The 16,828-nt window shown below is 47.6% G+C and overlaps 1 protein-coding gene across 1 annotated transcript in view; it reads left to right on the plus strand.

Annotated features, from left to right (window-relative positions):
• Positions 1-16,828, plus strand: part of LOC144825800 (uncharacterized) — a 40,016-nt gene that overhangs the window by 15,531 nt on the left and 7,657 nt on the right. The window contains exon 2 of the mRNA XM_078684181.1: positions 1,219-3,167. Coding sequence (XP_078540307.1) covers positions 1,250-3,167 — 1,918 coding nt within the window. The 5' untranslated portion in view covers positions 1,219-1,249. The remainder of the gene's footprint in view (positions 1-1,218; positions 3,168-16,828) is intronic.

Raw genomic sequence — 16,828 nt, forward strand, 5'->3', positions numbered from 1 at the left:
TGAGGTTGAATAAGCTAAAACCGTATGTGGACAAAACTGAGATTGTAATTCAAAAGAATAAGACCAACCTTTGGAAACAACTTTACTCACCAACAAAAATGAGATTGTTGCCGGAGCCTAAACCCACAGCTAAAAGCCTCTGAGTGATAATCGATAGTAATCTTAGCAAGATCCAGCTGCTGGAGCAGTAGGATCTAAATGCAGATTTATGCTGAAACTGCTTCAGAAACTAACCCCACTCCTCCCACTTTAGACAAGAAAAGCAATAGTGGTGGCTGCAGTCCTATCTAGATCGCATTATGCCAACCGAGTATATCTAAGAATGCCCAATATCACCATTCATAGATTACAAGTAATTCACAGCGACGCAGCTTGTGTACTACATCATCTTCAGAGGTGGGCACACGTCACACCTATATAGAAATAACAAATCCAGTCTACGACCCTCTGTCTGAGCCCTAATGGGTTGAGAGGTCTAGCCCCTCACTTCATTGCAAGATACACCCGCAAAAATACTTACGATCGCACTTGAATTTACTTGCTATTCCGAAATTACAGAAGATCAGATCAGGTGGACGCAGCTTTGTGGTACAAGCTCCTTCCATACGGGGCTCTCTCCCGGCTAAATCCATTTGAATCTAACTTCAAGTGTTTTCCCAGAAATCTAACAGTCCACAAGCCTACTCATACCACATTCTTCCCTGGTCTGATTCGTTGTCTTCTATTTTGCATATTTCTTATTCAATTCCAAGAAACCCCAGGTTGAACATGCTCTCTTTATATGTAATGACATAACAAGCGTTTTGTAGATCCTGTAGAGGTTTGGTATGTTGGTGCGTGCTTCCGTCACTGAACTGAATATTGCAAAAGAGAGCTGCACAGTGCAAGTGAGAATGATAGAGCAGTCTTGTCTACTAGGGTATTATAAGCCTTTCATTGCTGCAAGGCTGTTACAGTATAAATTATTTTTACAAAAGTTTGCAATTTGAGCAGACCAAGGAACACACATAGTGTTGGAAATGCATTTCAAATCAGTGCCTTTCATAATATATGAACTATGTTATGGATATTGTTGAATTTTAATGATTGATTTTTTTCTGGCTTTAGAAATTCGCAATTTCCTCTGATCACATTGGGGTTGGTGAGATAGGAAGGAATATTTTGGCCTAGTGGTCCTGTGATAACGTGTTGTCTTTTCTCTTTTCCTCTCCTCTGTAGACACTTGAGACTTGAAAATCAGAGTACCAGAATGGGCAGAAGACGGGCTCCAGGAAAGAAAGTGACAGCGCAGTGTTCACGTGAATCTCTCCATGACATCTCAACTTCAGGATCCCGAAATGGTGCTCAGAGGGACCAGGACCTGGAACCGCTTTCAGAGAACCTCCCCCACATTATCCTTTTATCCATGCTGGAGGAGTTGGAAGCCAAACTGGATAACTTGCTGAATGCTGTGGAGGACGTTCCTTCTAGAGTCGCTGGGCTGATTAAGAAAATCTGGATAGAAAAGGATCAAGGTTCCCTAGATAATGCTGGAGTGTCTTTGGAGATGGTATGTCCAGTGAGCATTAGAGATTGTACTGTTAGCCGCTCTCCTGTGACACCTCAACTGGACAGGCCAGGGGATCCGAGCTTGTGTCTTCAGACAGTGTTTTCTGATGGGCATGCACCAAAGCAGGGGTGTACGCTCTCTTCTCCGACTGATGTTCAAGTGCGTCCATATGAGCCAAACCTTTGTCTACAGCCAGTGTTTCCAGATCGACGTGACCCACGGGAGGACAAGTGCTTGCAACCTGGGTTTCTAGATGTACATGAGTCGAAGCGAGACCAGCACATGCAGCCTGGGTTTCCAGATGTACACGAGTTGGAGCAGGAACAGTGCATGCAGCCTGGGTTTCCAGATGTACACGAGTCACAGCAGGACCAGTGCATGCAGCCTGGGTTTCCAGATGTACACGAGTCACAGCAGGACCAGTCCATGCAATCTGGGTTTCCAGATGGAAATGGACTGCAGCTGGATTGTACTCTGGCCAGATGCTCTCAGATGGATCCTCCAGGCAGATCACTGGAGGCAAACCTGTGTCTTCACTCAGAATTTGTTCTTGGCCAGGCACCAGAGCAAGACCAGAGCATACAGTCAGCGTTCCCAGAAGAGAGAGAACCAGATGGGCACCTGAAGCAAGAACCATCCCCATTGTCTGCTAATAGCTGGGACCAGCAACCAAACCTCTGCCCACACCCAGTATTTCCTGAAGGACACGAACCACAGCAAAACCACCGTATACCACCCGCGCTGCCAGATGGGAAGGAACATGATGATCCCTTGGAGGAAGAATTGATGTGTTTTGATTTCCAAGATCCCCAGGATAACCGCAGCCTACAACCTGTGTCACCTGATGGGATGTCATCAGACGAACACATAGAGTCTGGGCTATTGTCATTGGATGAGTTGGGGTCACAACAAACCCAGCGCCTACAGCAACACCTATGCTTGAAGCAGGATGCGCAGGATCCAAACATGAACTACGAGCTGGAATCTATGCATCCTGAAGCACGGAAACGAGAGCAGAAAGACGAGCTAGAACAGACCTGTGCAGATGCACTGGGTTCAGATCAGAACACGGTGGAACCACTGCACACTGCTGCACTGGATCGAGAGAGAGGATCGGTGCTTCCTGAAGCACAAAAAACAGATCAGAACAACACGGTGGAACCACTACACACTGCTGCACTGGATCAAGAGAGAGAATCGGTGCTTCCTGAAGCACAAAAAACCGATCAGAACAACACGGTGGAACCACTACACACTGCTGCACTGGATCAAGAGAGAGAATCAGTGTTTCCTGAAGCACAAAAAAACGATCAGAACAACACGGTGGAACCACTGCACACTGAGGAGCAGGATTCAAATCAGAACTGCAAGCTAGAACCAGCTTGTACTGATGCACAAGGTTCAGATCCGAGCTACATACTCCAACCACTCCATCCTGAATCACAGCATCAACATCAGAATTGCAAGGCAGAACTGCTCTGTCCTGAAGAGCGGGGTCAGCCTGTGCCCCCATCATGCCTAGAACTGGACACAATTACTGCAGATGAAGACGCCTCCTCAGACTCAATGGAGACAGGACCAACACAGTCACCTTTATTGCCGTCCAGAGCCACTCCAGGTATGTGTTTCACTATAAATGGACACGCAGAAGGAATACTAACACATGTAACCTCTTTAGAATGCATATGGGCAGATTTTAGTAAGTCTCCGAGGGGATTAATATGGTTTGGGTGGGTGGAACCCCCTGAGAGATACTGACCCCCAGAGTACACAGGGTGCAGATGTGTCCCTGCACTCTTCTCTGGTTCCACACAGGACTGCATCCTTCCTGTGCAGAAAGAGGCCTGGTAATGGGACTCTGCATGAGACAAATAGGCCAGTACCTCTCGTCCTTCCTTATTCGGCCCTTATTCCAGGCTGAGGAATTGGAAATAGCGCTATTCATGGGAATTACTGGCTGGAATCAAACTTAATAGTCTGATGCAAGTGATGTGGTGTTCATTGAGAATAGCAGACATGCGCAGTCTAGAGAGGGAACTGTTTCCTGTTGCACAATTACAGTGGGTAAAACGCAGTCATCTCCAGTTCCTGATATAAAAATCCTAGCCTGTATTCAGCCTCAACAGCAGAGCCCACCAGGGATGTTGTTGTCCCAGCAGGGTTCTCCAGGAGTGCACACCTTCTCATGATAGACAGATACACAAAGTGATTTGTTATGTGTCACTGGTGAGTTCACCCTCCCAACCTCTAGCTCAGTCCCAAGTGTGTTATGAATTGTTTTATGTGCAGACAAAAGTAGCGATGATCTCCCTACAGCAACATCCTGCCTTTAGCAAACTCTTTAAGTATGCAAAATCTCATCGCATCATGAGTTAGGGTTTGCACACCGGTAGTGCGAGTTATGGATTATGGTTCTAACTAGAACTTGCATATTGCAGTGGTTTGATCAGTTTTAAGTTTTAACTATAAATGCACTTCACCCTTGTTTTTTAAGCAAATTTATTTTTTATTTTTTTAAAGATCCATTAAGGTGTTATAACAAAACCAACTATAATTTCACTTTAACCTTATTCAGTGAAAATATATTAGGGATAAAGTACCTCCGGCCACACATTATAAGAATATTGCATGTCAGCGAGGAGTTCCATAACTATATAGAGGAACGAGGCCGAAGGCAGAGTAATTTATAAGGTTATGTGACTCCGAGGTGACTTCCAGTAATCTTATAATGTGCGCCAGGTGGTACTTTACCTTTCCTCTATCTAAGGAGTTGAATAAATAAGCTTGTTCTCTCTGCTTGTCACAGTAAGCTAGCAAAATAGAGCAGAAGAAAGAAAATCAACATTCCATGTGTTGCTTTAAACAGCTGCTTCAATTATGTTTTGTTAGACCTAGCATCATTGGTGTGGGTCTCCCTTCCTCTTTTCGCTTCCTATCTTTTATGTTGGATGGATTTAGATGCTCTGGGCACCGTGCCACTGCTAATCACTTGTGCCACAGCACAAATGCTCCCTGTGTAAAGATGACTGTATGAATTAGGATAACCATAATGCCTAGGTCTGTGTAGCATGTTCTAATAGCGAGTTACCCTCCATTTCACTGTTACCATCGTTCTCATAGGCCAGAATGGGCAGGTTGACGATTACCTTCTATAATCCTATCTAACCCCCAGAACCTGATAGGAACTTCAAGTTTGATATGTTTATGCTCAGGACATTGAGATACACCTTTTCGTAAGAACCATTTATATATCCCATGTTCGAAAATGGCTCTTCTGGAAATGTTGGTGTTTTCTTGCCTAAGCTTTCCTGTAGGCTTTGCTAGTATATGTATTGGCCATCTGGTTTTGGAGCAGCAGGGCCAGCTGGGTCAGACCTGGCTGGAGAGTTCAAGTTCAAGTTCAGAGATTCGTATAGCGCACTACTCACCCAGAGGGTCTCAAGGCGCTTGAGGGAGGGTGGGTGATTTACTTATCGAATAGCCAGGTTTTTAGTTGCTTTCTGAAGGAGAGGTGGTTCTGTGTGAGGCGGAGGTGGGTGGGGAGAGAATTCCAGGTTTTGGCCGCTAAGTAGGAGAAGGATCTTCCCCCCATGGTGGATCTATGGATGCGCGGAATTGCAGCGAGGGCTTGATTGGACGATCGTAGTTGGCGGGTGGGTGTGTAGAAGGACAGTCGTGTGTTGAGGCATTCGGTCCTAGGTCGTAGAGGGCCTTGTGTGCGTGGGTGAGGAGACGGAACGTTATTCTCTTGTTGATGGGGAGCCAGTGGAGGTCTTTCAGGTGACCGGAAATGTGAGCTTGACGGGGGATGTCCAGTATGAGTCTGGCTGAGACGTTTTGGATGCGTTGGAGTTTTTTCTGTAGTTTGGCTGTGGTTCCGGCGTAAAGGGTATTTCCGTAATCCAGTCGGCTTGTGACCAGTGCGTGGGTGACTGTCTTTCTTGTTTCGGTGGGGATCCAACTGAAGATTTTTTTGAGCATATGTAGGATGTTGAAGCACGATGATGAGACGGCGTTGACTTGTCTGGTCATCGAGAGGGAGGAGTCTAGGATGAAGCCCAGGTTACGTGCGTGATCTGTAGGTATGGGTGCTGTACCCAGGGCCGGTGGCCACCATGAGTCGTCCCAGGCAGAGGGGGAGGATCCTAAGATGAGGACTTCCGTTTTGTCTGAGCTTAGTTTTAAACGGCTGTTCTTCATCCATTCGGCTACTTCTTTCATTCCTTCGTGTAGATTGGTTTTGGCGGTGTTTGGGTCTTTGGTGAGGGAGAGGATCAGCTGGGTGTCGTCTGCGTAGGAGATGATGTTGATGATGTGTTGTCGCGCGATGGATGCGAGGGGACTCATGTAAACGTTGAAGAGGGTGGGACTGAGTGATGATCCTTGTGGTACGCCGCAGATGACTTCGGTGGCCTCTGATTTGAATGGGGGGAGGCGGACTCTCTGGTAAGACTCTCTGAGAGAGAGATCGGTATTCAGAGCATGGGGAGGGGTGACTCTTTGATCTGAGCAAGGCCGTGCCTGCAAGGTGAATGATGGCTCCACCTCCCCCCCCCTCACACTGTGCGTCTGATAGGAGACCCCCGCATTCTGAAAGGGCAAGATGTCGCCTCATAAACCAAGTTCTCCCCGACCCCACCGAACTTGTTCTGACTGGATTGAGTGATTTGTGGCTTTAGAGAACAAAGACTTTTTAGGTATAAAACACTGCCCCGGAACCTTGTCCAGGTGTGTTCCTTCTGGATGTCAAGACGAAACTCTGTCCGAGTGAACAGAGGAAAGGGCTTTTGAAACTTTCACCAAGCTTGCTGAAGAAAATACTCCAGGGCCTGAATCGAGGGCGCCTCCTGCCGAAGTCTCAGGGACATTAGACTTCACCCCGTCAGCCGTCGGAATTCCTGTGTGAGGAATTCTGCTTGCAATCCGGAGTCTCTAGTTCTACTGTGAGGAACGCGGACTGGGAACCTTTGCTGAATCAGTGTGGGGCGCTGCAGCTAAGCGAGAGCTGCCGCAACTGAGAGCCTGCCTGAATTTGAACCTCCGTAACCTTTGCTAAATCTATGTGGGCCCCTGCAGCTTAGAGAGAGCTGTCACCGCTGAGAGCCTGCCTGAATATGAACCTTCGGAACCTTTGCTGAATCTGTGTGGGCCGCTGCAGCTTACAGAGAGCTGTAGCCGCTGAGTGCCCACCGTTGTGCCAGCCTGGTCGAGACCATCCTTCATCCTGTGGGCCGCCGTAGCTAAGAGGGAGCTGCTGCCGCTGAGTGCCCTCACCTTTGCCAACTTTGTATTACTGTGATTTGTCCTGTGGGCCACCGCAGCTAAGAGAGAGCTGCTGCCGCTGAATGCCCGCACCTTTGCCAACTTTGTATCACCGTGATTCGTCCTGTGGGCCGCCGCAGCTAAGAGAGAGCTGCTGTCGCTGAGTGTCCGCACCTTTGCCAGCTTTGTATCATCGTGATTCCTCCTGTGGGCCTCCGCAGCTAAGAGAGAACTGCTGCCGCTGAGTGACCGCACCGTTGCCAATTTTGTATCACCGTGATTCATCCTATGTGCCGCCGCAGCTAAGAGAGAGCTGCTGCCGCTGAGTGCCCGCACTGTTGCCAACTTTGCATCATCGTGATTCTTCCTGTGCGCCGCCGCAGCTAAGACAGAGCTGCTGCCGCTGAGTGCCCTCACCTTTGCCAACTTTGCATCATCATGATTCGTCCTGAGGGCCGCTGCAGCTAAGAGAGAGCTACTGCCGCTGAGTGCCCGCAATTTTGCCAACTTTGCATCATTGGGATCTGTCCTATGGGCCGCCGCATTTGAGAGAGAGCTGCTGCTGCTGAGCGCCCGCACCTTTGCCAACGTTGCCTCATCGTGACTTGTCCTGTGGGCCGTTGCAGCTAAGGGAGAGCTGCCACCGCTGTGGGCCCACTTCTTGCTCACCATTGTCGAGGATTTATATAATTGCTTTGGAAGCCAGATTGGGAGTTGTTCAGGACATGGTTCGCTTAGATGAACTAGGAGAGTTGGATGTTGAGGGCCTTTTCGATGACCTTGGCAAGGGAGGGGAGGAGGGAGATAGGTCTGAGGCTGGAGGTCTGTCGGGTCTGCAAATGGCTTCTTCAGTAGGGGGGTTGATCTTGGCGTGTGTTCAGGTGGCAGGGAAGGTGGCCGTTTTGATGGCGCAGTTGATGGTGCTGCGGCTGCTCAATGGAAGATGTGATACGGGCAAGGATCCAGTGGGGCTCTGGAGTGGATGGTTGAGTGTGTCATCTGTGGTGAGTGGAGTCCAGTTGAGCATGATATGTTGGGGTAAGGCCTTGTTGTACGCGGTGGTGGCAGGCATTGTAGCGGGGTATTGGGTGTCAAAGCTGTCGTAGTTCTGCCTGATCTTGTGGTGAAGAATGTGCTGAGTTTGTTGCAGAGGTCTTAGGGAGGGTGAAACATCTGTGGTCTCGCTGTTGGGCCTGAAGAACTCCTTGACGATGGCAAAGACTTCTGTGTTGTTGTGTGCATAGGCGTTGATTCTGTCTTTGATGGCCGTTTTCTTTGTGGTTTTAAGCAGAAGGTGGTGTGCGTTGACATCGGTTTGCTTGGGTTTCTGGCAATTTGTTGTGCCTCTATCTCTTCTCGAGTTGTCTGCTGGTACGTTTGGACTTGTGGAGGGCTGAAGTGAACCAGGTGGCTTTCTTGAAGTTTGGCCTGCCTGGTGTCTTCTTCAGGGGTGCTGGTGTGTCGGCTCAGTTGGAGATCCATTGATGACGGTTGTGTGCTGCAGTGTTGGCATCTGCTGGTGGTGCGGTCATGCTGAGAAAGTTGACAAGAAGTTCTTCGGTGGCCTTGTTTCAGGTACAACAGATGGGGCAGAGGGGGGTGAGGGTGTTGGTGAACGGTGGGAATGGCTAAGTGCACACAGTGCGGGTTGATCAGGAAGAGTTTGGTGGTGTGGCTGTAGGTGTGGTTCCCACTGACGGAGAAGATGAGGTCTAGCGTGTGTCTGGCTGTATGGGTCTATGTAGTGACTAGCTGCTTGAGTCCGATGTTGGCGAGGTTCTCCAGTAGGGAGTCGGTGTTTTGGTCACTGGGGTTGTCCAAGTGAAAGTGGAGGTCTCCGAGTAGGATGTAATCGGTGGATGCTAGAGCCTGGTGTGAGATGAGGTCTACGATGGCTTCGTTGAAGGTCGGGTGGGGGCTGGGGGTCTTGTAGATTAGGGAGCCACGGAGGGTGGTGTTGGGGTTTCTCTGGATCTGGAAGGGGAGGTGTTCCATGGTAGTCATTGAGTCATTCGAGTAAGTGGTCAGTTGGTGGGTGTTCTTGCGGATGATGGCTTTGCCTTCCCCTGCTCGGTCGACGCTGTATTTGCGGGTGATTTTGTAGCCGCAGGGGATCGCAGTGGCATCACTGATTTTTAAGTCCAACTTTTTGTGCCTTCAGTGGGCATTATCAATAAAGTATGATTGTGAGGTATACCCCCTTTACCCTAAGTAGTGCACTGAGAAATGTAAAGAAATTCAATATTTATAATCTTGCAAGGAAATTATGGCTTTTTTTAACATGTGTTCCAGAGAGTGTCAGTAGTGGGAAAGTTTGCAGATTCGACATCAGTAAGCATCCTATGTGCCCGTGTAATTCCCAATCTTTATTCAGGCCCTTGACTTCCTCGGTACCCAGCTCTGTATTAGATCTTAAATTGATTCTTTTCAATTTCTTCTCTTGATCACCTCCTCTGATATAAGGCCAAAGAAACCGAGCGAGTCTACAAAGATATCATGGCATTTTACAAAATCTCCAGACACTGGTGAATTTAAGTCCGGGTGTTTGATGCCTCTCATGTGCTCCATCACTTGCCAATGGGGAACATCAAGTTGGCCACATATTGTTTTCTGTGTGTGCATTCTTTCACGTATATATACACAGAAATCTGTGCTACAGGTTATGAATTGATTGCTTTTCCTTCCTGTTATGCAGAATAACCTCCTTTATTTTGATACCAGATTTACAAGCCATACATTTCCCTCATTTCTGAAACCTTTTAGATTAGATGACCCCTTTCTTTCATTGGACTATCTATATAGCTATGGGCTTGTTTGTCCTGGATCGGGCTTTACGGTATGTGATGGAGGGATGTGAGGTAATATCGTGTCCAATCACCTGATAAGCTTTTAATATTTTTCAATGTGTACAATTTGTCTTGCTGCGGTGTACCTCGTATCGTATGTAGTGATGAACCTTACGGTAATATCAGGTCTCTCCTTTGGTGTCTCTGATTTAAAAGTAGTTTATTCATGTTCTGGGTTCTCGCTTGGCTGCTGGCCGCTTACTTTTTTCTTCCTTCTCATACACTTCTAGGCTATCACAGTTTCTATGGATCCGTAGCATTTCACCATAGGGGATACTTTCTATCAGTTTCTGTGGATGCACGCTATTCACAACTCCCTGCTTTTTCCTTTCTATGTAGGCTTGTGACCATGTGTGTTTCTGTAACTCAGTATGGATAGCCAGATAATTTATAGATTTATTTCTTATCTAATGAGTGAATTTTCGGTTGAGATCAGTTTTTGTCTGTCTCCGGAGTAATCTTTTAGACTTTTCCCTACTTCCGTCCCACAGCAGGGAAAGGTCATCTATATACCGGATCCAAATCAGCGCATGGTTTGTCATGTTTTCATTCTGTGATGTCCAGACCACCTGTTATGTGCCCGGGTTAGGCCCATGTAGCGCAGTGTCTCATCTCATATATTGTGCCTATTTTTTACAGTAACATTTCTGCTGTGACCTTTTGCACATATTTGCATGCACAACAATTTTGGATTGGTTTCTCTGACACTACTTTGTTTACACATCTAGCTTCGCACAACATTATCATGATGCCTCAAATGCTAAGTATAAGGCCTCTTGACGCACTATGTACAAATATCGTATCTTCATCCACAGGGTGAGAGGGATATCTACATATCTATAACATTGTCTAACCAATACGTACATCACAAAGATGGTTTCTATTATAAATATTGAGCATCCCAATAGATTAGTAGAGGAGGCGCTACAGCTGACATACAGGGTCCGTGCAGGCTGAGACTTCACTATGCAGCGGGCTGGCATCTCCGTGAGGGGAGTTCAGTTTGTAACCAATTCGTGGTCTGCATTCTCTCCTGTCATGTCCCTTAGTGGGGATCTTGGCTTCACACCCACACACACTCTAGATGCACGCAGAGTAGGGGGTGCATAGTAGGAGTCCGCCTGATTACTGCCTTGTTTATATGCCTGCATATATACACTGTTTTAACACCATGGTAGAACTATATCTACTATTTACGTGCTTGTAATCGCTTTCAGCTGCTTCAGTCTACTGATTATTGCAGCTTATGTATTCTATACAAGAATAACGTTGGTTCAATAAATATATTAAAAACGTCCCTCTGTGTTTTCTCTGTATAATTCTCTGAGAGCAAGTAAGCTTGAGTGACTGAGCGAAAGGTTCTGTTCTGTTTCCACGATCCCTGAGGGGGTCAGGGTTGACCCGTTCAGAGGTTGCCAGAAACCACTCGCTTCCTGGTAAGGTTAGGGAGTCTTATTTTGGCACTGTGAGCTAGCTGGTCTCTAGGCCAACTCATCCTGCGGAGGCGCCCAGAGCCAGTCTAGGCACTAATCCAAAGTTTATGTTGTCCAACAAATGCGCAAGTCCTACAGATTAGTGGGAACTACACGACACACCTGTTCCTTCCACCATACCACAAATACATTTGCATAGCTTGAAAAACAGGTGCCGATTGCTGTCCCTGAGATTTGTCTGTAATATCTATTGTTAAATATGAGAATATTGTTATTTAGGCAAAAGTCATGGTCCTAAGCATCCATGTATAGTCATATGGAGATATTGGTCTATTGCAAAAAAAATGTTCGTAGGCTCTTAGACCTTGCGTGTGTTGTATACATAATTAGCAAGATCACATCCTAGGTAATTGTCAAATATGATTGTCTCCTGTGTATATCTTTTGTAGAAAATAATTCTCTCTATCTATACAATATGATTGGAGGCTCTCCACAAGAATCAGCAATACATGGTTTTAGTTTATTGCTGTGCTTTCCAGTGAGCTATTGTTGGAGGGCACTATACGCCCCCTTGTTCTTGCATACATTTGTTAGAAGGTAAAAGCATGGGACAGTAGAGGGTAGTGTTTTACACCAATGAAAATGTTGCCATTCCCATTTCACAAAAATCCGTATTTAATAATTATTGAAAAGCTTTTTGTTCATAATTGCAAACAATCATTAAAACCACATTCTTGCCCCTTATCGGATTACATTGGTTCTTATGTTGTCATTACGTAATGTGTTAATGGCCTCCCTATGTCCATTACTCAAGTTGGATCTGATTCTTCTCCAGTATTAGGGGTGTCTTTCATAGATTCACATGCTTGAATATTTCCCGTCGTCGAAGTGGGAGTCCCACGGTACATAAAAATAGCAATAATGCTAATATAAAATAAGTGATAACATAATACATAATAAAATAGAGATAATACATACTGTAAAAACCTCTGCAATGGTACTTCCATAGGAATACATTATAAAGAGAAAAACTAATTTGTAACATATCAGTGTCATTATGTTAGTCCAAACTGCAGCCAATCAGGCTCAAGCACCCTCTAGAACCTTCTTCTCAGAAGCTCAAGCCCTCAGATTTTCTACCGCACGTCGTGTGAAGGGAGTCTCCCTGAGCTCTGCTCAGTTTTCTTCAAGTTCTATTACTTCAGTTGTTTTTTCTCCAAGATGTCAAGTAAGAAGTCTTTGTTTAGACCTTGCTCTTCCTGTGGGAAACTACGTTTGTTTGAAAAGGACCCCAACCAAAAGTGTATTTACTGTTTATATCCAGAACACAAGGTGGCTGACTGTAAATTCTGTAGAGCTTTTCCAGCAAAGACTCTCAGAGACAGGGAAGGTCGTCTTCTTCTGTGGTTGAAGCACCTTCAGGATAAAGAGGACGTTTTATCAGACGCAGAGAGTTTCCAGTCAAGCTGTTCTACTGTTGCTTTCAAGCGTGGCAGTGTTCAGGAGTTACCTTCTCCTTTTTTGAAGAAGAAAAAGATGGCTTTGACAGTGGCACAAGTAAAACCTACTGCTCCTGTGGCTTCTGTGTCTACGCCCACGAGACCTGGCTCTCAGGCGTCATTTCCAGCCTCTATAAGTGTTGTTACACTTCTAACACCGCGGTCGTCGACGGGCTCGTCGACGACCATTCCATCAACGAGGTTGGCTGCGGTGTCTTCGTCGACGATTACAGTGACGATGACGTCTGCTTCCTCGTCGTCGACGATTGTTTCATCGACGTCTTGCACGTCGACGAGAGCTTCAATCTCCACAGTCTCGTCGACGATCCTGATTGTCTCGTCGGCGAAGAAACTGCCGTCGACGAAGAAATCATCGTCGACATTGAAGGTTCCGACGACGAGTTCCACATCGACGAAGGTCCCGTCGACGCTGAAAGCTCCGTCGACCAGCTCGTCGACGACTCTTTTACCGTCGACGAAGGCTTCGTCGACGAAGAAGATGACATCCAAGGATTCGTCGACGAAGATTCCGTCGACGAAGGCACCGTCGACGGCTGAGGCAAAACGCTCGTCGTCGACGACTACTTTTAAAAAGACACCGTGTCTGACAGCTAGATCGTCGACGGCCGCCGTAGGAACAACTGGCTCGTCGACGGCAACGGCTACGTCAACGGCAGTTTTGCCTTTACCTTCAGGATCACAGCAGGAACACACAGGATCCACGTCAGGAATGGGTTCTTTCGCCACTATGCCCCTAGTGCCTTTGCCTTCTATGGACAGTTGCAAGGAGTCTACTCTCCAATTGCCACCTCCTACTCTCCAGCCACCCTCACCAATGATGGCTACTGACCACGAGACGGAATCTATTGGGGACGACGATGTCCTTGGTGATGCCCATAGTCCATCGGACTTGATTATTAAATGTCAGGACACGAGTTCTGAGGACGATGAGGAGGAGGACGTTGACCAACAAGAGGAACAATATGTACAAGTTCCTATGGCAACATTTCCGGTATCTTTATTTTCCAACCTCCAGCATATGCCGGACGATTACAATAGAAGATTTACTCCGACACCTCACGGTACACCAGGCCATGCTACATCTGAGACACCAGGGCCTACTCACCTTCAGCACTGTTCAGAGCAGACTGCTCAACCAGAACGGCCCCGTCCTGCTATCCCCGCAAATTCTCAACAAGTTGCGGAAGATGAGGCGGAGTCGGACAGAGAGGAAGGGGAAGTTCCCCAGGATACTGATGAGGACCAGGACCCAAATATGGCGGAATTCGATGATTATCGAATACAGACGCCCTCTCCTCAGCAGGCAGACGCCGGTGATTCACCTCCGGTTGACAACGCTAGCTTCCATGTTTTGATGAATAAAGCTGCGGACCGCTTTAAATTACCGAGAGCACAGCGACAGGAAGACTGTTTTCTCTATGATTTTAAAAACCAACCTTATAAACAAGTCCACACCATACCTATTATCGAATTCGTATGGAAAGAGGGTATAAAGATCATGCACGCTCCTAACTCCTTGCCTGCTCAACTCCCTCGCCTGGAGAAGAAATATAAGGCTCCAGCTGGTTCCCCCGCTTGTTTGCTCTCGCATCCTAAGCCGGATTCAGTGGTAACCCAGGCAGCGCAACGACGATCACGTAACCCTGCAACTCCTATCGCTGCTCCACCTGATAGAGAGGGTCGATGTTTGGATGCGATTGGGAAAAACTTTTCATCCATGCCGTCTACATCAGTCCGTGCCGCAAATGCGTTGGCCATTTTAGGTCGTTTCGACCGGCAAATGTGGCCGGATTTTTCTGCGCTAGTTTCGCTGATACCGGAGGCGTCCAGAGCAGAGGCGCAACAGATCCTTCAAGATGGCATGAGGGCATCAGAAGAGATGATCGACTGTGCGATTGATGTGGCGAGTACTGGTTTTCGTATCCTTGCCAGTGCTGCGGCGCTCCGACGTCAGGGTTGGCTTAAATCCACATCATTTCGACAAGAGGTCGAGTCGAAGATACTCGACATGCCATATGACGGTGAGTTTTTCTTCGGCTCTCACATCGATGAGGCACTTGAATCAATAAAGAAAGACACCGATACGGCAAAGTCGCTTGGATCCTTGCAATTCAAAAAGCAGCCCTTTCGTGGTGCACGTGGACGAGGCTCGTCTTCAAGCACTTTTCGAGGAGGACAATCTCAGTACCGCCAGTACAATCAAGGAAACCAGCGTTACTCCAACCAGCAGTCTCATCGTCAGCCACAGTCAAAGCCCTATAGAGGAAAACCTAATTATAGGGGCTCCACCAACAAACGTCAATGACTTTCAGGTTGCGCAAGGAGTTGGAGGGAGAATCTCGCAGTTTTATTCCCAATGGTCTCTGAAAACATCGGACCAATGGGTATTAGACATTGTACGCAAGGGTCATGCCTTGGAGTTCACAGAGTTTCCTCCAAATTCTCCTCCATCAGGCCCGCCACCTCCCCATTTCGAGGAATTGCAACATCAAGTTCGTCTTCTGATACAAAAGGGTGCAGTCGAAGTGGTTCCTATATCTCAGCGAGGGAAAGGTTTCTACTCACGGTTTTTCCTCATTATCAAGTATACGGGAGAGTGGCGGCCCATTCTGGATTTAAGAGCACTCAATTTCTTTCTAAAACAACAATCTTTCCGCATGCTGACGCTATTGGAAGTCTTGCGACTTCTCTGCAGCAGAGATTTCCTAACAACAATAGACCTGCAAGACGCCTATTTTCATGTGCCAATTCTCCATCAGCATCGCCAATTTCTGAGGTTCAAAGTGGGGCACATGCACTACCAGTTCAAGGTGCTACGTTTTGGCCTACGATCGGCACCTCGTGTCTTCACGAAGGTTTTGGCCCCGGTCATGGCTCATCTGCGTCTTCAGGGAGTGCAAATCTTTCCTTATCTGGACGATTGCCTTCTAAAATCCCCATCCCCTCAACAGCTGGCTCACGACACATGTCTCTGCCTGCAGACATTCGAGTCACTGGGGTTGACCATCAACATGGAGAAGTCACACTTTGCACCGTTGCAAAGAAGAAACTTCCTGGGAGCAATTCTAGACACGGACCTGTCAAAAGCCTTCATCTCCCAAGAACGACAACAAAAGATAGTCCGTCTGGTCACCCTCATCCGTTCAAAGCAGTCAGTTTCTGTGCGGACGTTGAAGTCGTTTCTGGGGATGGCATCGTCCTATATCGCTCTGATCCCGAATTGCAGGTTGGGCACTCGCCCTATACAGGAGGAATTGGACCTGCAATGGCGCCAAGTGTCAGGGTCTTTCAACGACCTAGTGCGAGTCTCGTCCCACATGAAGGACAGTCTGCTTTGGTGGGAACAACCATCCAATCTAGACGAAGGAACTTCGTTTCTAGCCCAGTCTCCGGATCTAACGCTGACCACAGATGCGTCCATGGAGAATTGGGGCGCTCATCTCCTGGATCTTTCAATCAAGGGCAAGTGGACGACGGCACAACGAACCTGGCATATCAACAGGCTGGAGTTGATGGCGATCTTCCTAGCGCTCAGATCCTTTTTGCCCGTAGTGCAGGGAGAGTCCGTGCTGGTTCAAACGGACAACACCACCAGCATGCACTACATGAACAAACAGGGCAGCACAAGATCTCAGCCACTGTCTCGGCTAGCTCAAAGGATCTGGGATTGGGCTCTTCGTCATCAAATTTCTTTAACGGCGGTCCATCTGCCGGGGGTATCAAACATCCTAGCGGATTCTCTGAGCAGGTCCACGTCATCCACTCACGAGTGGGAATTACATCAGCCTACTCTGGACATGGTGTTCCGCCGTTGGGGTCATCCCATGATAGACCTTTTTGCAACCCCACTAAATCGGAAGTGCCCCGCCTTTGCGAGCTGGCATCCCCATCCAGAGTCCAGCGGAAATGCCCTTCTCATGGATTGGAGCGGCCTGTTTGCTTATGCATTTCCTCCAATCCCGTTGGTGCCGAGAACGTTGTGGAAGATGCGCAGGCAATCCTGCCACTTGATACTGATCACCCCTCGTTGGCCCAGACAGGCTTGGTTCTCAGAACTTCTTCTGTTATCCCAATGCGCTCCCATTCATCTGCATCCACGTCCAGACCTCCTGACGATGGACGAAGGTCAAATTTGCCATCCAGACCCAACCACGCTTCAGTTATGGGCATGGAACCTGAATACATCGAATTCGCAAATTTAGATATGCCCCAGGAATG

This window comes from Lissotriton helveticus, chromosome 1_1 (genome assembly GCF_964261635.1).
Source record: "Lissotriton helveticus chromosome 1_1, aLisHel1.1, whole genome shotgun sequence".
NCBI classification, from domain to species: Eukaryota; Metazoa; Chordata; class Amphibia; order Caudata; family Salamandridae; genus Lissotriton; species Lissotriton helveticus.